The 25,272-nt window shown below is 44.3% G+C and overlaps 1 protein-coding gene and 1 pseudogene across 1 annotated transcript; both read left to right on the top strand.

Moving 5' to 3' along the window:
• The first annotated feature begins 5,102 nt into the window (after window positions 1-5,102).
• LOC129173195 (uncharacterized) lies at window positions 5,103-10,914 on the top strand. The gene is made up of 9 exons (XM_054763887.1): window positions 5,103-5,196; window positions 5,704-5,784; window positions 8,602-8,747; window positions 8,826-8,888; window positions 8,967-9,020; window positions 9,103-9,144; window positions 9,226-9,265; window positions 9,338-9,451; window positions 9,563-10,914. The coding sequence occupies exons 1-9, from the start codon at window positions 5,151-5,153 to the stop codon at window positions 9,847-9,849; spliced, it is 873 nt and encodes a 290-aa protein (XP_054619862.1). The 5' UTR covers window positions 5,103-5,150; the 3' UTR covers window positions 9,850-10,914.
• A 7,387-nt stretch (window positions 10,915-18,301) lies between these two features.
• LOC129173603 (uncharacterized) lies at window positions 18,302-20,545 on the top strand (annotated as a pseudogene).
• Window positions 20,546-25,272: the final 4,727 nt, after the last annotated feature.

The raw sequence follows: 25,272 nt of genomic DNA, 5'->3' as shown, positions 1-25,272 counted from the left end.
GAGACAGCTACAGATACCAAACCTTCTTTGCCAACTGGATAGGAGAAATACAGAAAGTTGGACCGGTTAGTGACTGGTGGTGGATTCCCGGGAACCTCAACATTGCCAACATCATCACAAGAAGATGCACTCCTGATGACCTGACGGAAAATTCTCTGTGGCAAAATGGACCCGAATTCCTGAAATGGCCAGTTGAGACACGGCCTAAACAATCTGCAATGGAAGTTGTATCTCAAGTCAGAGAACGAGTGGACAAACTCCAGAGAAGAGCATTTTTAGCCTCACTGCTGTGTCAAGAGACAACATCGACAAATTGAACTCTCGGAGGTGAAGGGGACAAAGCCCTTATCGATGTAGGGAGATTCAGCAGCCTTTCCAAGTTAGTAAAAGTGGTAGCCTTGAGGCGAGTCGCAAAAACGTGGCTCAAGTTATGGAAAGGGACAAGTGCGAGGCCAAAGTGGGAGGTGGCTGATCACACAGAGGGAAGAGCCAAAAAGATCGTATCAGCAGTACAAGAACGGGAAAATGCACCGAGAGACATCTTTCTTTCAGTCCAAAATGGCGAAGAGGTTCCAACCACCACACTCCATAGACTAGTAGTTTTCAAGGACAAAAGCACTGGTCTCTTGATGTGTGGGGGCAGGACTCAAGCATTTAACCGCAGTCCTAATCTTGCCATATGAGAGTTGGATCTCAACATTGATTGCTCGTGAAGCCCACAATGTAAACCACGAAGAGATTGCTGGAACCCTCCTCAGGATGAGGAAAAAGGCGTGGATTATAAAAGGCCGGAGACTTGCAAAGAAGGTGGCAGATAACTGCATTTCCTGTGGGAAACGGAGCAAGATTGTGCCAACAAATCTTGGGTGATCGCCCTCCAGAACGCTCTAATCCCGCTTCTCCCTTCCACTTTACATCTGCTGACCTGTTTGGGCCTTACGAAGTAAGGGATGAGGTTAATAGGAGAGTCAAACTCACGGTGTGGGGAATCGTATTCTGTTGTATGGCCTCAAGAGCTAGCCACGCTGATCTTGAAACCAACCAGTCATCCCAAGCTCTCCTCTTAACCTACCACAGATTCACATCACTTAGAGCAGTGGTCCCCAACCCCCAGGCCGTGGGTCATTTGGTACCGGGCCGCACAGAAAGAAAAAATAATTTCCATTATTTCATTTTTTGTTTGTTTTATTTTGAAAAGTGGCCGGATTCTCTCTGTTACATCCGTCTCACTTGACGCATGTCCATTGTGCGTGTCGGAACTTTCTCTCTACTGCTGCTGTATTTTTACCCTTTTTCTTTCACCTCATATTTGGTGTCAAATGCTGATCCTATGTGGGAATGCATAGGTAAGTTTTGAGTTTTGATGACTTATTGAGTGCTAATGTGCACGTTTGTTTGAAGTTAATTCATGCTAGCACACTGCCTTTTACAGTGCACACGTCAAACAGCCATGTCATCATCTCTCTGGAAAAACTTGGCTGTAACTTGAACTGCTGGATGGTGGGTCGGCATTCAATTTGTGCTTTTAATTTGATGTTATTCATGTCTTAGTTTTACACACTACATACTAAATAAGCTAAATTAGATCGCTATAATTTGTGTACCCCCCCTCGGTCCGCGGAAGATTTGTGGGAACACAAGCCGGTCTGTGGGTCAAAAAAGGTTGGGGACCACTGACTTAGAGTGGTTAGACCCTGGATCAAATTTTGTGGAGACAAAACCTGCTCTTGAGGAACTCTAAGTTTCGGGCCGTCCTCGAAGCATTAAACATTGAAGAAGCAGCAAAGAGTGGGACAGAATGGTCCTGGAAAATTCACCCGGCAAATTCACCCCACAGGAATGAAGCAGCAGAGGTGGCCGTGAAAATAGTTGAACGGGCACCTATTAATCTCGGAGGAGATCTAGTCCTGACATGGGGAGAATTCCAGACATTGCTCTTCATGGCAGCCAATCTTGCAAATGAAAGACCCATCGACGCGACAATACAGAGCATCGAGGACTGCGTGGAGTACGTAGTCCCAACTCTCTTCTGCTAGGCCGAGCAAGTCCACTGAGAGATCCTGGTAACTTCCTGTTCGAGGTGTACCCATACAAAAGGGTCAGCTTCATTCAAGCAGAGTTCCACAAGTTTTGGAAAAAGTGGTGCTCGCTGGTCCAAACCTTTTTGTGAGGAGCAAATGGCACACAAAGGAACGGAACGTCTCAGCTGGAGATATCGTTTGGATCGCTGATCAAAATGCGCTCAGGGGCCAGTCTAAACTAGCCCGAGTTGTCAGTACCAATGCTAATAGCAGAGGTATCGTAAGGGACGTCGAGGTCAACGTTTCCAGCAACAACCATAAAGTACGTTACATCCCAAAGGAAACCTGGTCAGCCCAAGAGTCAACCTCCAACCACAATCCTTCACAGAGATGTGAGACACCTCGTCATCTTGATACCCGTGGAGGAGCGAGTGTCAGGGAAGCTGGTGTGACCTCATCGGGTTCAAGGACCAGGAAGTCAAGTAGGTCAAGTGTTCTGTCAAATTGGGCTTATTTGAGAATATTGTTAGTTATTGGTAGTAAGTGTCACATGACTGCACGTGTATTCATCAAAGAACATGACAATTCTTATGACAACTATGATGCTGGTCGTTTAAACCCCTGATAGAACTGATGTGGCAATTGCGATGTACTTTTTTGTGACAGAACAATGACACACATTATGAATACTTGGGGGTTGTACAGAGTAAACAAATGGGAAAGCACAAAGACTCTTAAAGTATCATTCCAGTATGTTTGTCCCAACTATGCTAATGATTGTAACAAGAGAAGAGCGGAGAGACCACTGGCCTGTGACAGCTATTGTTGTTCCTGAGTTACAAACTGCAGAGTAATGAGTAATCATTTGATGCTATTCCTCTCTGATTCTAAGGTTATCAACCTAACCTGTGCTCCTGTAAATAGTTGAGGTGTCAAATAAACGCAAGAAACTCTACTGGAGGTGACTTGTAAAAGTGTCCTCTGCAACCTTCTCGGCCTTCTCAAGTTAAGGCTGGTGAAAGTCCTCAAGAACTTGACACCCATCACTCCTGTACCACTGAACATGTACAATGCAAACATCAACTTATGAAGACGGAACACAAAGGCCCCCAAAAAGGAAACCATATTCTGCAGATGACAGACAGGCTGCAAGTAAACTAGTCATGTGATGTTGTTTAGGCTGTAGATATCTGAATAAGTGTTAATGTTACGTGAACATCCCACCTACAGTATTCACCTGAGGTTAACAGACGCCTGGTGTTCTCCATGTTTTTACTAGAACTTGCCTTGGTAAATGGTTTTTCACTTGTATTTGTACATAAATGGTTATTTTGATGTCAAGCAACATGTATGGTGTGTTGTTTATGTCGGTGTAGTTTAGATATCGGAACTATTGAAGCAAATATTTGTGTCAAAATGAAAGTTGTGCTTGAAATGTATCCTTTCACAAAAAGTTGCTTTTCGCCCTGTTTTAGTCAGGAACTGATATTTCCCTGAAACTTCCCTGCGTTCTACTGCTGATGACTAAAGAAGGGAAAAAGTAGAAACCAACTTGTTTTCCTGATGAAAGAGGGAGTCTAATGTTTCCTTTGGTAGGTTCCATGTTTATAAAGCCAAGGAACACAATATTCCGTGTGATCAGTCAGAACGGTGTAAAATGGCCGCTACCGAAGCTTTTGAAAAATGGCTGCGATGGAACGAGTTGAAATATTTCATTGCATTCCGTTATTGGCGACAGAGCAGAAAGGACGTTTGGTGTAAAGTTTGGTGTAGAGCACCCATCACTCCAACTATTTTTGATAACACGTGCCAACATACGGCGTGACAAACGGGCGGCCTGGCCGGTGCCCGTCGTCGGGCGGCACGACGAGCGTCGTTCCTCCTGGGACCTCTTAAAGTGGCAGGCGATTGTGCACCAGTGAATGCCAGGTCAGTGGATGCCTTCTCTGAGCTGTTGCCTCCCGACTGGACCTCCACCAACGCGCCAAGAAGTACCGGCCGTGCCGTGGAGGAGGTGTTGCTACTATTTCACACCAGAAGCCATTGTCCATGGTGGCTTTCTCCTCGTTTGAGGTGAGCTGCGACAAACTGAGCCGGTGTTGTGTGAGGTCATCTACAGACCACCCAAACACAATAAACATTTGATTGGGGGCTTTTCTGACTTTATGGCTGCCATGTTGATCAAGCATGACAACATTTTCATTGCGGGTGATTTTAACGTTCACGTGGAAAGATGTCATTTATTTTCACTTAAAGGGGTATCCTTTCAAATACGTGAATTCTCGAGTGCTTAAGCCACGTCAAGGCCCGGTCGGCTCCAAATGTTTTCCAGCTCAACGAGGGGGAGACAGAAGTCATCCCCCGCAAGAACCATGTCAGTCCCGCGGCCACCGACCTTGGCGTCATCATAGGCAGCCATTTTAAACGGCGTTGTAAAATCCTGTTATCATCTTCATGTTATCTTTGCCACATTTCCAACAAGCCGTGCACGCTTTTCTCTGAAGGCATCAAATGGACCGGCCCCTCCAGCGCGCACATTGAGGTCCGAAGGCCGGGTCCGACCGGTGGGCCCGAGACCAGACTGAAGACCGGGGGAGACCGGGCCTTCTGCGTAGTTTTCAATGAGCTTTCATTTGATTTGATCGATTGATTTGTCACCTGCTTCTGGTATTCATTGCTTTGATTGTTTGTACTTGTTTCAAATATCTACAGTAATTCTACAGCAAGTGTTTTGTTTACTGTAGTAGTTTGTACTTTGACTTCTTATTTCTGTATTTACTCGTCTGTGCTGCACTTTGGAAACAGCGTTTCATAAATACAGCATCAGGGCTGTTCTTTGTTGGCCCACAGCACATTCTAAAATACCATTGAACAAGAAAAGAGCAGCAAAATGGGAAACAACAGCAGTCATTTTACAAGAATAAAGTACGAATATTCAAAGAAAAGTTTGAGGAAGAATGATGGCTTTCTAGCAGCATGACGTATGAAAGGCAAAAAGACATTTTTGACATGTGACCATGATGTCAGTGGCTGCTATAAAAGCAGCCCCCCACGCGCATCCAGCCACACGCTCCCAGCCTCACCATCCAGCCTCACCATCCAGCCTCACGCATCCAGCCACGTGCTCCAATGGACAAAGACCTCTCTGTAGATGTGGGCAAAGCTTCCAACTCTTGTAAGTGTCCTGAGTTGTTCTTCTGTTGAGTTGAGTTGACTTGAGGACTCCGTCTAAAGTGAGGTGTCCAGCTTTCATCACTGTTAGAGCAACTTTGGTAAAGGGAGGGCTGGGATGTGTGTGTGTGTGTGTTGGGAGGGGTGGGGGGCATGACTAGATGTATGGGACACAGTACGATATGATCTGTGCTTCAACTATCACAGGTAGTGGAAAACCACTTTCTCTGTCAATATGTGTTGAATGTGTGTAGTAGACTCCAGCATCACGGAGCCCTTCTGGTCGGTGGGCACGTGACATGAATGCGAAGTATCGATCTTGTTAATAGCTGCATGTCACTCCTTGTAGAAGTGATGCTGGCTGCACGTGCACGTATCCCGGATTGAAATGACGTTTTGACTGCCTTACTGTATAGGAGTGATGCACGTGCCGCCTGTATGTTTATATATAGTGTACACTGTATGCCATGGCTTTAAATGACGTTTATGATGAAAGAATCTCTCCTTGCAGGCCCTGGAACAAGACGACCGGGCGAGTGGACGCCAGAAGAAGCCGTACAGGAGCGGAGAGGAGCTCCGAGGCGACTGAATGGTTCAAAGACAGCAAACATACCTCTTTCCCACGTGCAACACACACAAACAGCTACAAGCCACTTTTGATCAAAACGAGCCATCTTCCGTGCAGTCTGACTTCTATTGATCTCCAGGAGAAGCCGGCAGCGAGACCGGAGCGCAGGGACCGTCTGCAAATGTCGTCTTCTGTATTCTGGCGGTTGGCATCAATGTTGCCAACCCCTCAGTCAGACGAGTAGCTATTGGCTGTTCTCATAGGCCATATATGACGTCACATATATACCAGGGGTGTCCAAAGTGCGGCCCGCGACTGCTTTTTCTTATTGGCCCTCGGCACGTTCTAAAAATACGATGAAACAATAACATTTAAAAAACAACAAATACAGGTATGGGGAAAAAAGCAGTCATTTTAATCAAGTTGTAATATACGAAAAGAATTAATGAGACATTTTAGTAAAATTAGGTTGAGTAAATGCTATCATGTTATGATCATAAAGTTAAAATATGAGAATAAGTCATGTTAGTATGAGAAGAAAACGTACGAGTAGAACGTTAGTGTTTGTAAAAAAACACAACCAAAAAGTAATGTAAGGAGAAACCGTCCATAATCATCATAATAATAATATGCTTTGTCCCTGATAAAATGAATACATATATTGTATATGTATATATATAAATATATAAACACATTATATTATATATTTTATTTGAGCTGGTTTAAAAAACATGTAAAAGCTGCCCCCCCATCTTTAGATTTTTCCTACGCGGCCCTTAGTGGAAATAGTTTGATCTACGAAGCAACAAGTTAGTGAAAATGGACTTCTGTGAGGAGGAGGACCACAAAACTCAAATCCCACATCAGCGGCTTCTCCTGTTCACACGACAGCAAAGACTTTGGGAAAATGTGCTTTGAAATCATTCTGGGGAATTTTTATTGTTTCATAAATGCATCCGTTCAATAGCTTCACTGGCCATTGATTTGATTTGTGAGGTCCTCCTCTTCTTCACGGGAGTGAAGCTATTGGACACACGGACACGTGACACATGAATTGAAGAAGCAGAATGACTGAAAAGCACACGTCGTCTCTTGGCAGAAGCGATGCTATTGGAAGTACATGCTACACACGTGATCAGGCAGAACAAGACCACATTTGTACACGGTCCCTGCGCTCCTCGAGATCAATAGAAGTCAGACGGCTCCTTTTCATTGGCCTTTGATGTGCCCTCATCATGCCTGCACCCTTGATTGGCACAAGATGGAACACGTGACCTACATACCGATCCACTCAGGAACGCTTGGGCGTGTCTCTAGCTAGCGTTTAGCTTAGCATCTTAGCATTTAAGCCTTCATGCTTGCTTTAAAGTCTCTCGCGCCAACGTCGAATAGACGCTGTTTGGGCCACTTTCTGGTACTGTAAGTCACATATTGATATTTAAAATCCCTAGATCAGCTTCAGATGTGTCGTTGATAGCAACTTTTGAATCATCGGACTCCAGGGTGGCCTTGAGCGCTTCTCACGTGGAATATGGCCTCTTCTGTTGGAGTCGTGTGATTGCATCCGAGCGCGTACATTTGACGTCATGTTTATGCGACAAACGCGACGGTAATGTCATGAAAACACGATTGAAATGCATTTCATCAATGCTGACATGCATTTTGCAAAAGCATCTCCGATTTTGTGAATACCTCGCGCAATAATCATTTATCTGCACGTGTCAGCAGATGATGCGCGCGCCCGTGCACGCACGAACACAGATGCACGCACACGATTCACCTGTATGAACTTAAACTCCGGAAGAGCATCGTCATAGCAAACAATGTTTTCTCCAAAGAAACCGTTGGTCTCTGGCGCCATCTAGTGGTGAAAAATAAAAAACCGCTCCATTCACCATTTCACCGAAAGCTCAACTCCCGAGCATAGGATTGATGTGTTTTTTACAGGAAAAAATAAAAATATCAGGATTATTGAACATGAAAAATAGGTGTTTATAATGGGAGTATATTGGCCGAAAGGGGGCACTATTCAAACTTACCGTGCGTGTATTTCGGATTCGGATTCCAAACAAACCCCGAGGAAAAGGTCATATGAGCCTATGACGTCTCCAAAGCTCACTGGCTTAGTTTATGCCGCTAGCATTTACATTTAGCAATCTGTGCTCAAAATTGCACGACAAAGTCCAATTTTTTATCCTTTTTTTTAACCTTGTGGGTACTAATGAGTCAGAAGCGTTAAGACATTTTTATTGCCATAAACTCGCATAAACACTCAGCACTAGCATGCTAGCATGTTAGTATCATTAGCATGTTAGTATCATTAGCATGCTAAACATTAACACATTAACATTGTTAATATGCTAGCTAGCATCTTAGCACTTGCGCCATTTTTAATCTGTAATGTTAGCATTTTTGCTATTTTTAAATGTATAAACTTAAATAGACAGTGTTTGAATGTTCATTAACATGCTAACAAATAGCATTTTAGCCTTCTTAGGATGCTAATGTTAGCATTTAGGCCATTTTCATCTGTGTGCTGTTAGCATGCTGGCATGTTAGCTCGTCAGGGCTAGGAGTCAGCATGCTAGCTACAGCATTTCAGGGAGCGGGTGCTTTCACGATCATTCATTACGACAATAATGAACGATTATAGTCGTCATGCATTCATTCATTCACCATGTCATTGTGCGTAAGAATCCTGACACAATCTCTTTAAAGCCGACTACACACTTTTATTTCACTTGCTGGCCCTGACTGGGGTCTGCTCTCACACCCCCCCAGCCATGAAGCCCCATAGTGTTTGTTTAGAAGCAGCATGTTCTTCCATCTTCTCTCATTCAGATCACAGAAAGACTGGAGTCAAGTGGTTGAAGGGAAAAGGCCTCCAGATCCTCTTCATCGTGATGTTCCTCTTCATAGCCATCGAAGTGGGATGGATTCCTTTGCCTTCCTGGCTGTGGACTACACGCATGGACCGCCTGGAGCAGGTGGAAAAAACACACCTGGGTACCTCATTAGCATGTACAGGATGTACTGCAGTAGTACTGACACTCATGTACTTCTAGGCTATGACTGGAAAGATGGACAACCTGAAGACTGCAGAGATCACAAACAACAGAACCATTCAGGTAGTTAAAACACACCTGGGTACTTCATTAGCATGTACAGGATGTACTGCAGTAGTACTTATACTCATGTACTTCTAGGATCTGACTGGAAAGGTGGACTACCTTAAGGCCAAAAACAAGAATACCATTCAGGTAGAAAAAACACACCTGGGTACTTGATTAGCATGTAGAGACACTGCTTGAGGCGAGTGACCCACAACATGTTCACCTGCAGGATCTGAAGGCACGTATGAAAACTCTTAAAGATGACAAATGGGTAAGAACACACCTGGATGCTGAATTACCATGTATATACACCATGTACTGCAGTAGTACTTATACTCATGGACTCTCACAGGATCTAAAGGCACGTGTGGGCAAGCTGGATGGCATGTCAGGTGGGTCAGAAAGGGTAAAGGTCATAGGAGTGTGTAGTTGACCTATGACCTGACACCTGATGTGTCCTGCAGACAAACGTAAGGTGTGGTTTGCAGCAACAGGGGGCGACAAAAAGACAAATGACAGCAAGGTGATCTTTCAAAACGTGCACACCAACGTGGGTAGCCACTATGATGCCACTACAGGTAGGATGCCACCTGACTGCTAACTAGCATAGCATTTCTTCATAGCTCCTTACCTCTCTGACAGCACCACTGGGGGGGGGCACTAATGAAGGTGTGATTGTCCCCCTGCAGGCATTTTCACAGCCCCCTACAAGGGCGCCTACTTCTTCACTGTGACCTACAGATCAGATGGTGTGGATATTGCTTTATATCTGTTTTGGGAGAACAAGTATAAGAAGACAGAGAATCTGATGGACGTTCGTGTTATCAACCAACCCAAAGGGAATTACTACATGGCCTCCAACAGCAAGATGGTTGACCTGGAGGATGGAGACAAGGTGTATGTCTATGCTAGTAGTTACCATGTACTTACATGTTGTGCTAACGTGTTCAGTGGCTTCCTGGTGTATCCCATGTAAAGTGGGGGCGGGCGCATCCATCCATGATATCAGATATCAGGGCAGTATCGCTATGGGATGGATGCTTTGATGTGTATTCCATGATATCGTGTGGCTAACGTTCCACGTGTGTTTATGGGTATTGAGGGCGTACAGTTGGCGTGTGGCTGATGCCACCTACTGGTAACGCTTGTCATATTTACTCGTATTCTGCTCTGTATTGTTTTCCTAAAGGGACTGTTTGCCAACATCCCGCCCTCTTCCTGTGCTGGCACGTAAGGCTATTGCTAACATGCTAGCTTCTATTTGTTCCCTTGAAATGTTGTCATGATTTGCCAACCATGTGCCCTGCTAATGGATCATTCTGGATGTGATGCCAACATACTGGATGCCAGCGGACGTGTCCTTTCTGTGTCATCAATAAAGTTGTGTTGAAGTTGGCCACACCCATGGATACATGGTGGTGGTCTACGCCCATGCTAATGTCCTATAGCGTATTGATGACATGTTTCATGAATGATCACATGAATAAATCCTGTTAGGAAAACAAGTGCATCTTTCATGCTGATGCTTTGGTTTAAGTGTACAAATGGAAGTGAAATCCAAGGCAGAAGACACGTGCACGTTGGGAATGTACATGTCTACATTGGCCACCAGGTGTCGCTAATTACAATCCCCATCAGAACACAGGCTACTGTTGCTGGGGAACACATTTACTGTGACACACAGCAGCACCAGTCTCATTCATCATGTTCCATTGGAGTGGAAAGGTGATATAGGGGTGCTATCATGTCTGGAGGGCTCTAATGGACTGTGATCACGGTGGGGTCTGGAAATGTGCAGCTGGAGGTCACGGCGGGCTGACCGTGTGACCCGGGACTGCCACAGCACGGGGGGAACTCGAGTTTACCGATTCACGGGTACTTGATGCCGACTCTCATTAGAGAAAGGACTACCCACCTTTAGTCAAAATGTAATGACGTCATATAAATGTAATCGATAAAAATATTAGCTGGAAACTGTCAAAAGGTGATGATGATGTGTATATATGGAAGGACCGTTTTGCTCATATACGGTGATGTCATTTTGGAGGGCGTGGTGTGGATGTGGGAGGGGAAAAGGAAAGGGGCTGTGACTTTATTTTCTTTAGATTGTGTGGGCGTGGTGAGGGGTGTGGAAATGTGTGAGATGTCTTATATAGCGAGGAGTGTTTGAGTCAGACTATGAGTGACTGCTGGAAAATGGCGGTGTTCAGGAAAAAGAGTCTGCATCTTGACGGGGGACGCCTGGTGGTTAGTGAGTTTAGAGGTTCAAGATTCAAGAGAGTTTTATTGTCATGTGCACAGTAAAACAGCAGTTCTGCTATGCAATGAAAATCTTATTCTGTTCATTCTCCCAAGAAAAGAAAGAAAACACAAGAAAGAATAAGAACATAAGAAACATAAATACCAATAAATTAAGCAACAACAACAGAAGAGACATTAATACAAATAAATTAAGTGCTATGAGTGTGTGCGTGTGTTGCGTGCGGCGTGTGTGAGTGCTTCGTTGAGAAGCCTGATGGCCTGTGGGTAAAAGCTGTTTGCCAGCCTTGTGGTCCTGGACTTCAAACTCCTGTAGCGTCTGCCTGACGGTAGGAGTGTGAATAATGAGTGTTGTGGATGTGTGCTGTCCTTGATGAGGTTGTGTGTTCTGCGTAGGACTCTAGTTTTATAAATGTCTTGCAGTGAGGGGAGGGCTGCCCCAACAATGTTCTGTGAGGTCTTGATCACCCGCTGGAGTGCCTTCCTATCACGTGTTGTACAGTTACCGTACCAAACAGTGATGGAGGCGGTAAGGACACTTTCCATAGTGCATCTGTAGAAGCAACTCAGGATTGTGGTGGACATGCCAAATTTCCTCAGTCTTCTCAGGAAGTACAGTCTCCTTTGGGACTTCTTCAGAATTTGTTGGGTGTTGTGAGACCAGGTGAGGTCCTCGCTGATGTGTGTGCCAAGGAACTTGAAGGTTTTCACCCTCTCCACCTCAGTCTCATCAATAAACAGGGGTCTATGCGGCTCCTTTTCCCTTGTTCTTGGGTCGATGATCATCTCTTTAGTCTTATCTGTATTGAGAAGGAGATTGTTATCACGACACCAAGCTATGAGGTCCGCCACCTCTCTTCTGTATGATGTTTCAACACCACCAGTGATCAGGCCGATGACTGTAGTGTCACCCGCAAATTTAATGATGCTGGTGTTGTTCTGGGAGGCCACGCAATCGTAGGTGAAGAGCGTGTAGAGGAGTGGACTCAGCACACACCCCTGTGGGGTCCCAGTGCTCACAATTCTTGAGCTGGATGTGCGGTTGTGGACTCTGACTGACTGGGGCCTGCCTGTTAGAAAGTTAAACACCCAGTTACAGAGGGAGGGTGACAGGCCAAGTGTGAGGAGCTTATTTGTGAGTTTGTGGGGGCAGACTGTATTAAAAGCAGAGCTATAGTCTATAAATAGCATTCTGACATATGTGTCCTGGCCCTGTAGGTGAGAAAGGGCTGTGTGGATGGCAGTGTTGACTGCATCATCCGTGGACCGATTCTGGCGATATGCAAACTGTAGAGGGTCCACAGTGGCCGGGATGCTCTTTTTGATGTGGGTCATGACTATTCTTTCAAAGCACTTCATAACAATAGGAGTGAGTGCTATAGGGCGATAGTCATTCAAGCAGGTCACGTTGCTCTTCTTGGGTACGGGCACTATGGTGGTGGACTTAAAGCAGGTCGGTACAGATGCTTGTGCAAGCGACAGGTTAAATATGTCAGCAAGCACATCAGCTAGCTCTGATGAGCAAACCCGAAGTGCACGTCCTGAGATGTTGTCCGGGCCTGCTGCTTTTCGTGGGTTTGTTTTGTTCAGAACCCTGCGCACATCAGCTGATGTCACCATGAGAGGTGAGTCCTGTGTGCTCCCCAGGTTCAGCCACCCTCTCTGCTCATCAGGAGTTTGGGTGTCAAAGCGGGCATAGAACTCATTCAGCTCATCTGGAAGTGTGGTTTGGCTGGACGTGGCTACGCTACTCTGCTGTCGATAGTCTGTGATGTGCTGGAGCCCCGCCCACATGCGCTGAGGGTCTGAGGTGGAATAGTAGCCCTCCAGCTTCTGTCTGTACTGTCTTTTGGCCTCTCGTATGGACCTCCTCAGGTCATATCTGGCCTTTTTGTAGTCCTCAGCGGTGCCCATGACAAATGCAGTCGAACAAGCACGTAGCTTAGCCCTTACATCACAGTTCATCCACTGTTTTTGGTTAGGGTATTTTCTGTAATCCTAACTGGGACCAAATTGAATTAAAATGGGAAATGGAAAAAGGTAAAACATTAACAGGATATGCAGTAGTAACAGCAACAACAGTGTTAAAAGCTAATCAATTGCATAGCCATTATTCTGCACAAGCAGCTGAATTAATTGCTCTTACTGAAGCATGCACAATAATGAAAAATAAACAAGTAACTATTTACACTGATAGTCAATATGCATATGCAACGGTACATACATTTGCACAATATTGGAAAAATAGAGGCATGATCACATCGACAGGAAAACCAGTAACGCACAATTATTGCAAAACCTTATAGAAGCACTTCAATTACCACAAAAAGTGGCTATTTGCAAATGTGCAGCTCATACCAATGGCACTGATAATATTGCTAAAGGAAATGCTTTTGCAGATAAAATGGCTAAAGCTGCAGCTGAACAACAAATTACAGTTTTATTAGTGGAACAACAACAGCAGCTAGATGACGATATACTGAGGGATATGCAACAACAGAGTTCAAACACAGAAATTGACTTCTGGACTAAACAGGGAGCAACACCTCCTAGTAGAGGCGGAACTCCTAAGGTTCTCTGTGAAATGACGGTAATAAGAGCAAAGTATTTTGTAAGTGATAGATAACTATTATGTTCATAATGGACATAGGGCTGCTTGTATGGGATCAGACTAATAACTTCAAAAATGCAGACACAGTTGCCACTAATGTAACAACACTAACAGATAGGCCAAAGTGAAGCACATCAAAGACAGTACATGCACCATGGATTGTTAGTTGGGCGTATAGAAATTCTATCCATATGACTATAGGTCCGAACACAACCACAGTGGTTAGGAGACAAGGATCCTATATACATTGATGCCATTGATGTTCTCCGTGGGGTGCCTGACGAATAGAAATTAGTAAATTAGATTGCGGCTGGATGGGAATCCATATTTCCATAGATTACCGTCAATAAAAACGTAGACAGGATTAACTACGTCCACTACAATGTTCGGAAATTGGACACAAGTCGGATTTAAAGCGGTCAAAGAACAACTTAAAGCCACGTCCCTGATGGCTTACCAAAATGGGATTGCGGTGGACATGTTGTTAACAAAGGAAGGAGGTGTGTGTGCAATGTTTGGAGAACAATGCTGTACCTTCATTCCTAACAACACTGCTGCTGATGGCAGCCTGACACAGGCCATTGAAGGCCTCCGCACCCTGAATGGTAAGATGAAGGAACACTCTGGAGTGGAAACCTCATGGTGGGACAGTTGGCTTGATATGTTTGGCAAGTACAAATCCTTGGTGTCATCTCTATTGATGTCAAGTGCTGTTTTTGCAGCAATCGTAACCTTGTGTGGATGTTGTGTTATTCCCTGTTTGCGGGGTCTATTTAACAAAATGATAAATGCAGCTATTTCACCCATGGAAACTAAAATGGCACAAATGTATTTGTTGTTGGATCTGGAAGGGAACGAGAGAGAGATGGAGACAGCTATAGACATGGAGGATGATCTCCATTTGCCTGATCTGTTTCCAGACCAGGTGACTATGAGTAAAAGTCACATTTGACTCTTAGTGTAGATGTGTTTGTGTTCATAAAAATGATTTCTTGACTGAAAATCTGAAAGGAAGCGGTTATAGAATGATATGAGAATTTGAGCAAATACATGATAAACAGGAGGGAAATGTTGGAGAAATGTATATAAATGTTATCATATATTTGTCTTAAAGAATGTATTCCTTTGTTTGAACCACTATAACCTCTGTATGTGTGTGTGTCTGAGCAGTAAAGTTTTATGGGGCTACGGAGAAGAAGATGAAGGAACTCCTCTTGACCGCATCAGCGCTCAGCTGATTTTGTTCCTTCCTTAGTCATGTTTACTTGTTATCTTTTCTATGTACTCATCCACAGAGACTCTTTGTAGATCAAGAAGAACAAACAGGAACTGCTAAACAACAGATGCTTGGAATGTTCTGGTGTAACTGTTGGATTTACGATGTGCTTTCATCTTATGCACCAGACCTTTTGAACCTCCTCTTTCTAAGCCTGCTGCATGTTTACAGATTCACACTCTTGATTGTTGTTGATGTGAACACCCCCACACACCCCCACATACACAGTTAGATACAGATTGTATTGGCACGTTGCAGCTGTTGTGCTCCCCCTCCCCTTAGAGCTGCAACGTGCTCTGTGTAACTAGGGAATCCCCAACAGAATAAAAGGGAGGAGAACGCAGAGTTTACTCAGAACGGATCGAGGTTGTAAACTGAGTACATCTCTGTCTGTTCTCCTTGGAAGTAAAAGCAGTCTTGTTGTCTTCTTTCTTCTTTCTTAGTGTGTTTAGAATGTTTTAGGTTGCTTGAACCTGACATGTTTCCATCACTAGTTGGAACTAAAGCCAGTCCCAGGGCTGACAAGCCATCTCTCCACAGCAGATTGACAGGACATTTTGGTACCAATAAAATGGGCAACTGACATGCCTTTCCATACTGTTTGTGGTACTACAAGTACTACCACAGCAGGATTTACAGCTCTTGTAAATTGAGCTCCACTAAGTTTTTGTTCATTGACTCAGAAGTGTCCCTTTCTTCTGCTGTGGGAGCAGGCTGGCCTAGTCACACAGTGTAGGATTTCTTGGTGTTTATTTACTTTTAATTTTATTTATTTATTTTTTAACAGTTGCGTCCAATATGCCCTTCTTTTCCACAACGCCAACAGCCTGACGCATTTTGTCTAAATTGTCCTCTTCCAAATCCTCCTGTTTAGTGCGTTACTTTGAAAGTATATTTGACCTTCTTCATTTATGAAGGTATCTTCATTTTTTAAGCCTAAGATTTTTCCTTTGTCATTTTCTTTCCCCACGTATGGCATGTTTAACATATTCTTCTTGCATGCCTGTTGCAAAATGTATGTAATATTTGAAGAACCAATTTCTTATAGCGTCTTTTGAATTAGCGTGTAACGCATTTTTCAGCTGTTGTTATAACGACCCTGTGGGTCATCATTATCCCGTTAGCCACTTTGTTTTAAATACCGTTATCATTGTGGCTCTGTAATCATCAAATGTTTCATCTAGTTGTTGTTTAGTTCTACCCATGGCGGTGTCATCTGTTCTTTTTAGGAAACGTCGAGTGGTTCGGTTGATCAGGCCTTGCACTCGGTGTTCCAGTTCTCTGCTGTGGAATATCACTACACTGCTCCTCATATCGTGGTGGAGACACCAGCAAGAGAGGATCCAGTGAGGGTCTGCCTTGCTGTCTTTCTTCCCTACTTTACTCAGTCCTTTGAACATTTACTATCTTATTATCCTCTTCTCTATCTTTAACTTTCACTTCCTCAGTCCCTTCTCTCTTATTTTTAACTTCTCAACCTTCTGTTTCCACCTTTGCTGTTCCTTTTTTCTTTTCTTTTTACACACACGTTTCTTTTTTGTTTTTCTCTTCTTTTTCTCCTTCTTCTCTTTTTTGAGCTGTATTAAGCCAAAACTGTCTCTTCATATCCTTCTTTTTTCATCTTTTTATAATTATTTTCTTTTTATCATTATTTTTCATCCACTAAAGTATCTAGTCCTGTAACGACACTATTTTTGGGGAATTTAATTGGCCATCATACCCGTATTTAGACACCCATTTATCCAGGTATTTTAACTTTGTTGAATCTTGTTTTTCAACGAATCGCCAGTCTTTACTCTGTAAGTTATCTTTATAGTTTGTTTTACTTTTTCCATTTCCCATTTTAATTCAATTTGGTCCCAGTTATGATGTGAATTCTTAGGGAATTCTAATAACTGGGTTTTCTTTCTGTCAGTGAGGTGGTGAAAAATAATCTTATTGTGGTAATTCTCAAGCTTCTACCCCGGTGGGGGCGGAGAATTCTTGCCTCTGCTTCCACAACAAGTCACCACTTACAATCTCACCGCTTTGGTATGAGATAAGTTTCTAGTGAAACTTAGTCTCCACTCACACTCACAAGCACACAACACGGAATTTAAATGCGCATAGGACTCCTCCGTCCTGTTATTACCACGGAATTTGTCGGAATCCGGCATCCCTCTTTACCACGAAATTTATGGGAATCCGGCGTCCCTTTTTACCACGGAATTTATCAGAATCTATCGTATCAAAATCCATCTTTACCACGGATTTTGTAGGAATTCGGTGTCCTTCAATTACTTGCCATTGACTAGTATTCACAAGGTTTTACTCTAAGCAGGCCTAGTGGGCTTTTATTGACTCCGCTTGTCTTTTCTTAACACGTTTCACTCATTCTTCTTATTCCCCCCTGAGGAAATATAACTCACCAAGTTGTCTTCCCTCTCCAAGGTATACCGTCAACCATCCGACTCCAGCCAGTGAAACGAGAGCCAGTCCTGGAAAGGGTCTGTTTGCCGTGGCCACGGTCTTTCTGGTTGTCGTCCGCTCAGCTGGAATCCTCAGGTGTCTTGGTATCCGGCTCGAAGGACCAAATTAATGTCAGGTTTAAGCAACCTAAAACATTCTAAACACACTAAGAAAGAAGAAAGAAGACAACAAGATTGCTTTTACGTTTGTGTAGGCTCTCTCAGTCGTACAGGAGTTGTCCATCGAGGGAAAGGCTTCTTGAGACGTCATCTGTACTTCTGTGAAGAAAGTGTCGGACGTTTCGCTCTTCGAAGCTGTTCTTCACAGAAGTACAGATGACGTCTCAAGAAGCCTTTCCCTCGAAGACTGCTTTTACTTCCAAGGAGAACAGACAGAGATGTACTCAGTTTACAACCTCGATCCGTTCTGAGTAAACTCTGCGTTCTCCTCCCTTTTATTCTGTTGGGGATTCCCTAGTTACACAGAGCACGTTGCAGCTCTAAGGGGAGGGGGAGCACAACAGCTGCAACGTGCCAATACAACCTGTATCTAACTGTGTATGTGGGGGTGTGTGGGGGTGTTCACATCAACAACAATCAAGAGTGTGAATCTGTAAACATGCAGCAGGCTTAGAAAGAGGAGGTTCAAAAGGTCCGGTGTATAAAAGAAAGCACATCGTAAATCCAACAGTTACACCAGAACATTCCAAGCATCTGTTGTTTAGCAGTTCCTGTTTGTTCTTGTTGATCTACAAAGAGTCTCTGTGGATGAGTACATAGAAAAGATAACAAGTAATCATGACGAAGGAAGGAACAAAATCAGCTGAGCGCTCATGCGGTCAAGAGGAGTTCCTTCATCTTCTTCTCCGTAGCCCCATAAAACTTTACTGCTCAGACACACACACATACAGAGGTTATAGTGGTTCAAACAAAGGAAGATACATTCTTTAAGACAAATATATGATAACATTTATATACATTTCTCCAACAACCTACCTGGCAAAGAACACCTACATCGATACATCAGTCCAGAAAGGAGGCATTTCAGGAATGTCAGGTTGTCTGGAGCATACGGGTGTGGTGACACAGCTCATTCGGGAGGCCAGAGAGAACAAGGGCAACTTGTCAGTGTTGTGGCTTGATCTGGCAAATGCTTTCGGTTCCATTCCACACAAGCTGATTCAGCTCACTCTGACGAAACATCACGTATCCAGCAGGTGCAGAGACCTCATCGCTGATTATTACAACAATTTCAGGATGAGGGTCTCTTCAGGAGCAATAACATCCAGTTGGCACAAGGTGGACATCGGTATCGTCACAGGATGCACTATCTCTGTGACGTTGTTCTCCCTAGCCATGAACATGCTCACCAAGTCTGCTGAACCAGAGTGCAGAGGGCCCCGCACGAAATCTGGATAACGGCAACCACCAATCCGGGCATTCATGGATGACCTCACAGTCATGACAGAATCAGTCCCAGGCTGCCGGTGGATTCTGAAGGGGCTTGAGAAGCTGGTGGGGTGGGCCCGGATGCGTTTCAAACCTGACAAATCCAGATCAATGGTGCTGAGGAAAGGAAAGGTAGAGGACAAGTTCCGGTTTAACATCACAGGCACAGCCATCCCAACTATCTCAGAGAAACCAGTCAAGAGCCTGGGAAAGGTTTTGGACTGCTCTCTGAGAGACACAACATCTATGTTGGATGGCTGGCTGAAATCTGTGGACAACTCAGGCCTGCCTGGGAAGTTTAAAGCCTGGGTCTACCAACATGGCATTCTTCCCAGGATCCTGTGGCCCCTCCTTGTTTACGCAGTCCCCATCTCGACAGTTGAAACCATGGAGTGGAGGGTCAGCAACCACCTCCGGAGATGGCAAGGAGCCTGAGTAGCATTGCACTTTATGGAAACACCAACAAATTGCAACTGACTCTCAATCCCTGGAGGAGGAATACAAGGTAACCAGAGCCAGGCAAGTGGTTCAGTACAGGGACTCATGTGATCCAAAGGTGGCTAAAGCAGCGATCCAAGTAAGGACGGGCAGGAAATGGAGGGCAGAGGAAGCAGTTCAAGAAGCTGATGCTAGGCTGCACCACAGGAGCCTGGTGGGAGTGGTCACACGAAGCCGAGCAGGGCTAGGTTCCTTTCCGTGTCCCCAGTTGAACACCAGGGGGAAGGAAAGGCGATGCCTTGTTCAGGAGGAGGTGCGAGCAGCAGTGGAGGAGACCAGAACCTGCAAGGCAGTGGGAATGAAACATCAGGGAGCTTGGATGAGATGGGAGAATGCGGTCGAGAGGAAAGTCACCTGGGCAGAGCTTTGGAAATCTGAGCCTCACCGCATTAAATTCCTCATCCAGGCAGTGTACGATGTGCTTCCAAGCCCGTCAAACCTGCACACATGGAGCATAGTAGAGTCACCAGCATGCCCACTGTGTTCAAAGCGAGGAACCCTGGAACACATCCTCAGCTGCTGTACAAGGGTACTTGGAGATGGACGGTACAGGTGGAGGCAATACCAAGTCCTTAAAACCTTCGCTGAATCCATCAGCTCAGGACTGGAGTGGGCAAAGCAGTTCCGTCCCTCCAAGAAAACCATCGCCTTTGTCAGAGCTGGGGACAAGCCAACTCCTGTCAGAAGAACAACATCTGCAGGCATATTGATGTCTGCAAGAGATTGGCAGTTGTTGGTGGATCTTGATCATCAGCTGAAGTTCCCCAGCCACATTGCTGTCACCACCCTGCGGCCAGACATTGTCCTTGTGTCAGAGTCCACCAGGCAAATAGTGCTGCTGGAGCTGACAGTCCCGTGGGAAGATCGACTGGATGAAGCCTTTGAGAGGAAGCTCCCCAAGTACGCAGGACTGGTCAGCGACTGCCAGCAGGCCGGCTGGAGAACAAGGTGTCTCCCTGTGGAGGTTGGATGTTGGGGTTTTGCAGCCCGATCCTTGGCCAGAGCCTTCCGCAGGTTAGGCATCGAGGGAGAGAGAAAGAGGAGAGCCATCCGCAGTTCCACCGATGCGGCAGAAAGAGCCTCAAGATGGCTTTGGCTCAAAAGAGGGGAGCCATGGAGTCATGGAAGCTAGCTAGCCGTGTGGACACAAGCTGGGGTCTGATCAGCCCCGGCTGGGTCACCTGGAGGAGGGCGTATGATGTTGAAAGACCCGAAACGCCTTAAGATCCCAGGAAAATCACTGAAGATGTGTCCAGACCGGGCATCAGTATTTGTATGTATACAGCTACAGGTTGTATTCTGATAATTTAAAAAAGAATGATGCTCTTGTCACCAAGTTTGTCAAGAAAAATGTGAAATGTATTTCACATGTGAAGACCGCTAAAACCTGTAATCAGAAAGCATGCTCTTTAAAACTATTTAATGAGTGTTATATCTGTTCTGAATAAATGCTCTTACTCCAATGTACCATTTTCAATACATTTTTAGTAGTAGTAGTAGTACTTTATTAATCCCACAGCAGGGAAATTCATCTGTTACAGCAGCAAGCAAGATACACAAGTATGTACACAAGTCAAGAATGCATAGTCATAGACAATGCATGCAATGCATAGACATAGTGAATACAAAATGGTGCAGGTGTTGTAGAGCCTGATAGCGGTCGGTATGAAGGACCTGCGGAACCTCTCCTTCTTACACCGTGGGTGTAACAGTCTGCTGCTGAAGGAGCTGCTAAGGGAACCCACAGTGTCATGTAGCGGGTGAGAGGTGTTGTCCATGATGGATGTCAGCTTAGCCAACATCCTTCTCTCCCCCACTTCCTCCACGGAGTCCAGAGAACCGTCCAGGACAGAGCTCGCTCTCCTGATCAGTCTATTGATCCTGCTCCTGTCCCTGTCCGTGCTGCCCCCTCTCCAGCAGCCCACAGCATAGAAGATGGCTGAGGCCACCACAGAGTCATAAAAGGTCCGTAAAAGAGTCCTGCACACACCAAAGGACCTCAGTCTCCTCAGCAGGTGGAGGCGACTCTGGCCCTTCTTGTAGAGGGCGTGGGTGTTGACGGACCAGTCCAGTTTGTTGTTAAGGTGAACACCCAGGAATTTGTAGCTGTCTACCAACTCTATGTCCGCTCCCTGGATGTTCACCGGTGTGAAGTGGGATGTTTTCCTCTGGAAGTTTTATTGGTAAAAAAGCATACAGTCTGCATGAATTCATTTGTATCAAGTGAAATCTAGCCAGTTGGAGGGGATCGGTGTAGGCAACCGCCATTCAGATGCTGTAGGAGTATACAGTTGATTAACGAGATTCGGGCTGTCATAATCTGTGTCTAACGATGATGTCATCCCTGATTCTTTCCCCCCACGTTTTCTCTTACTCCGTCGTATCTGAGGTTGGGGTTCACTCGTGGTTTTGGAGGGTTTAAGCGGTAATTGCTCACGTGCGTGAGCGTTCATAACAGTTGTGATTGGAATATTTAATTCAGAAATTGTTTTTAAAAATATATCCCAGCCGCGAGGTACAGTCCGTGCATGGAACCGATGGCTTGTTAGAGTTTTCATTAAATCAAAAATATGAGAACCTTTAATGAGGTTGTTCCCCACAATTATCTCGCTTGAACGGTTCCATCTTAGAAGGTCCAAATTACGAAGCTTCTGCAGAATATATGCCGCTTTTTTGCGATTGCGTGGTCCTATGTTGTCTAAAATCTCTTTTTCAATGTTGTCAGGATGTTCTTCCTCTTCAACCTTGGCATAGCCATCTGCATCTTCAGTTGCTTTCTCTGTGGATGTAGTTGGTAGTTTGAAAAGGATTTCACGGCCTCGACTCTCCTCCTTTCTGAGCAAGGCTAGATATTTATAATAGTAGATCGTTATAATGTAGTGACTTGGTGTATGCGGGTCCGGGTTGTTTTAGCAAACGTTCCATTTTCTCTTCCAAAACGTGCAGAGCTTTCTCGCTGATGTTTTCTGCAGGAGTCTTCTTCTGTGTTAAAGCCTCTAGTTGATGGGGGGAAATCATGTACATTTTACAAAATGACGCCATGTCAGCGGTCTGTGTCTATCTCCCACCAGTAAACAAACTGGTTAGGAGTGGGATTGCTGCTCCTAATAACGCCCCAAGGAAACCACCGGACTGTGTCAGCACCTTACGCTGATGTTTTATGCCAGTTTTATGGTTAGCAAAAAGTTTGATGATTTTTTTCTGCTTTTTTAACCTACTGTACTGCTCAGAGGATAGTGGGATGTTCCCCTTCAAAACATTCAATGCGATCTCACAGAGTGCCAGGATGAGATCTTCCGAGGCGTGGCTTAGAAGACCCCGTCTCTCTTTTGGTTTGAGAGTGAGCAGGGCTTTTAAAATGGGAAGGTTTCTTTTAATCCGTTTTGACATGTTTTAAATCACTTTTTATACTGATAGACGACGGGCCACTCGTCTGGAAGTATGCCGCTTCTCAGTCGGAAATGTTCTGGACAGTCGGGTCTCAAGTCTACGATTAAATATGAGTAGGGGTCTTTAGTCGCGTCATTAAAACTCAGAAGAATATTCTCTTCGTCCGGGGAACATTTGCTGAGCCAGAATTCTAATCTGCAGTTTATCGTGAGGGGATTTGAAAAGGACCATGTAATTAGTGTTTAAACTGATAGTTCTGCTATGTTTTCCTTGATGAAACAAGTTTTGAACTAGAAAGATTACAGATCATTTTCGATGATGTCTATACATTGTAAATGCCTTCATTCATTCATCATGATTGGCCCCAACATCCATGCAATCATCAACAACTAAAAGATTGTGCTGATTTGATGGAAAAATATTTTCATCCGTCAAAGAGTCAGGGATTCCTTCAATAAATTTAATCTTCACATCTCTAGCCAATTCATCATACATGGTCTGGTAGGATGAATAGCTCCAGATGATTTGATCAGGAGCTCTAGATAAAGTATCCTTCATATTTTGGAGTATATGTTTTACAAAGCAGGATTTACCACTACCACTTGCCCCAACAAGGAGGGCTGTGAATGGAAGATGGAAATACACTTCTTCCATGTTACGCATCTGCTGTTTCTGTAAACTGACAAGCTAAATAACCAGAACACTGATTTTATTCACAGACATGAAGATGTATACGCAAACAAAAGAAGAAGGATTTATTGATATAGCATATGTGCATATAAGGTTTAATACAGAGTACATGATGAAATAAAATACAGAATACATGATGAAATAAAATACAGAGTACATGATGAAATAAAATACAAAACAAGAATATAATTCCAAAAGAACTGTGTAGAAAAGTCATCAGGTCATACCATCATAAATCTACCCACTCCTTTTCAGAAACTGCTAGTGTTTCATCCTGGGACTAATCGCCAAATGCTAATGTTTTTCCATCTGCAAGAAGTTGTCTTTTATCATAGACAACTGCAAAGTTGATTATGCGTTGCTTATTAGTGAGTTCAAAGGCTTTCATATTGCGTGTAATTTTATTGTAATGTACAGAGAGATTTCACGCCGCTTGTCCGGTTCTCTGAGATAATCCTCTACCAGATCTGTGAGGCTGTCAAAGTTATTTTTTTTTTACAGTTTTCATAATTTTGTGTAATCCCTTTAGCACGTAAAGTCACCTTACCCTGTTGTGTAAGATACGCATAGGATTTGGGACTGGCAGCGCTCCAGTTGCATATGTAGTCTCCGGGATCTAATTCCGATGTCAGATCTCCGAGATAATTACCGAGTGGAGGGTTATATTGATCAGAGGGGGTGCTTGTGTAAACAATAGAATCAGTGTCACAGTACAGAACACGATCTTGGAGCAAATCTAATTGCTTGTAAAGTTCAAGTCGTGCATAAGAAGTTGTGAACGCCGCTAGAAAAATATTTGCGTCGCCTGGGGGTAAGACACACCTAGAATTATGGCGCCACTGAACAAGTGCAATATCGTCATTTATGAAGTGAAACTGTGAAATGTCGTACTTGCTAGAAAAGAGAAATTCCAAAAAGCTTTGTGGTGTGCTCACCAGGCTGGTTGGGAGCTGGTTCGATCTTTGTGCTAGTTTTCCCCAGAGAGAATTTAGCAGGACTTTGGCAATCTGTCTTTTTGCGGGGTTGTAGACAATTGTCTCCAGATCAAGAGTTTAGTCTGAAGAGTTTCTGAAGAGTTTCAACTCCGGCAGGGTACCCCGACGCCTCTTGCTTCTGTTTAAGGAAAGTGTAGATATAGTCTTTAAACAGCACATCTCATTTCTCTTCAAAGTTCCATATTTCATAAATTCAGCCAAAAAATACCCCTTTCGCAGTGCCTCAATTACTTCTATTGTTACCCACACCCTTTGAAGGGCCCGTTCTTCGTCATTGTGTCTACAGTCAGTAGTTTGATTGTTCATGAGTGCACATAATCGACATAGTGTGAAAATTCATTTCCCTTTGTCGTTTCTTATAGGTAGTACAGGGAAAAACAGTTGACGTGGAGGGTAAACTTTAGCGTGTATTAATCCAAAGTAATTTTCAACGCTGTCGAAATCCCTTCGAGTTATTTTCGGATGCCCTAAAGGGTAGTGAAAATGTGCGTTTACAAAGGGGTACAAGGATGTGAAATCAACGTAATTTATACACTCACCTGGGCTGACAACATGGCGGAGACGGATAGCGGCCGTACGACCTCCATATAAGGCTGCTCTGGGATCTAGAGGTTGGTTCTTTCAACCTCTCTAAGAAAGATTTAACATTTGGATCCGTTTTTTTCTGTACACACCATTCGTGTTCCCACTTGATCACCACAGTTTGCACCTTGTAGTCTTTCTGTAATCGATCCAGCCTTTTCATAGTGTCAGAGTACAGCTCGCTAAAACAAGTCTTTGACAA

The sequence above is a fragment of the Dunckerocampus dactyliophorus genome, chromosome 20 (assembly GCF_027744805.1).
Source record: "Dunckerocampus dactyliophorus isolate RoL2022-P2 chromosome 20, RoL_Ddac_1.1, whole genome shotgun sequence".
In the NCBI taxonomy this organism is placed as follows: domain Eukaryota; kingdom Metazoa; phylum Chordata; class Actinopteri; order Syngnathiformes; family Syngnathidae; genus Dunckerocampus; species Dunckerocampus dactyliophorus.
The sequence above is the reverse complement of the archived record's forward strand: the minus strand, read 5'-3'. Positions and strand labels throughout refer to the sequence as shown.

What these genes read in the sequence shown, in the direction of transcription:
- LOC129173195 (XM_054763887.1), top strand. Translation starts at nt 5,151, where the DNA reads ATGGACAAAGACCTCTCTGTAGATGTGGGCAAAGCTTCCAACTCTT. An exon ending in AGCTCCGAGGCGACTGAATG is followed by an intron (nt 5,785 to 8,601) that starts GTTCAAAGACAG and finishes TCTCTCATTCAG; the next exon opens with ATCACAGAAAGACTGGAGTC. An exon ending in GCATGGACCGCCTGGAGCAG is followed by an intron (nt 8,748 to 8,825) that starts GTGGAAAAAACA and finishes ATGTACTTCTAG; the next exon opens with GCTATGACTGGAAAGATGGA.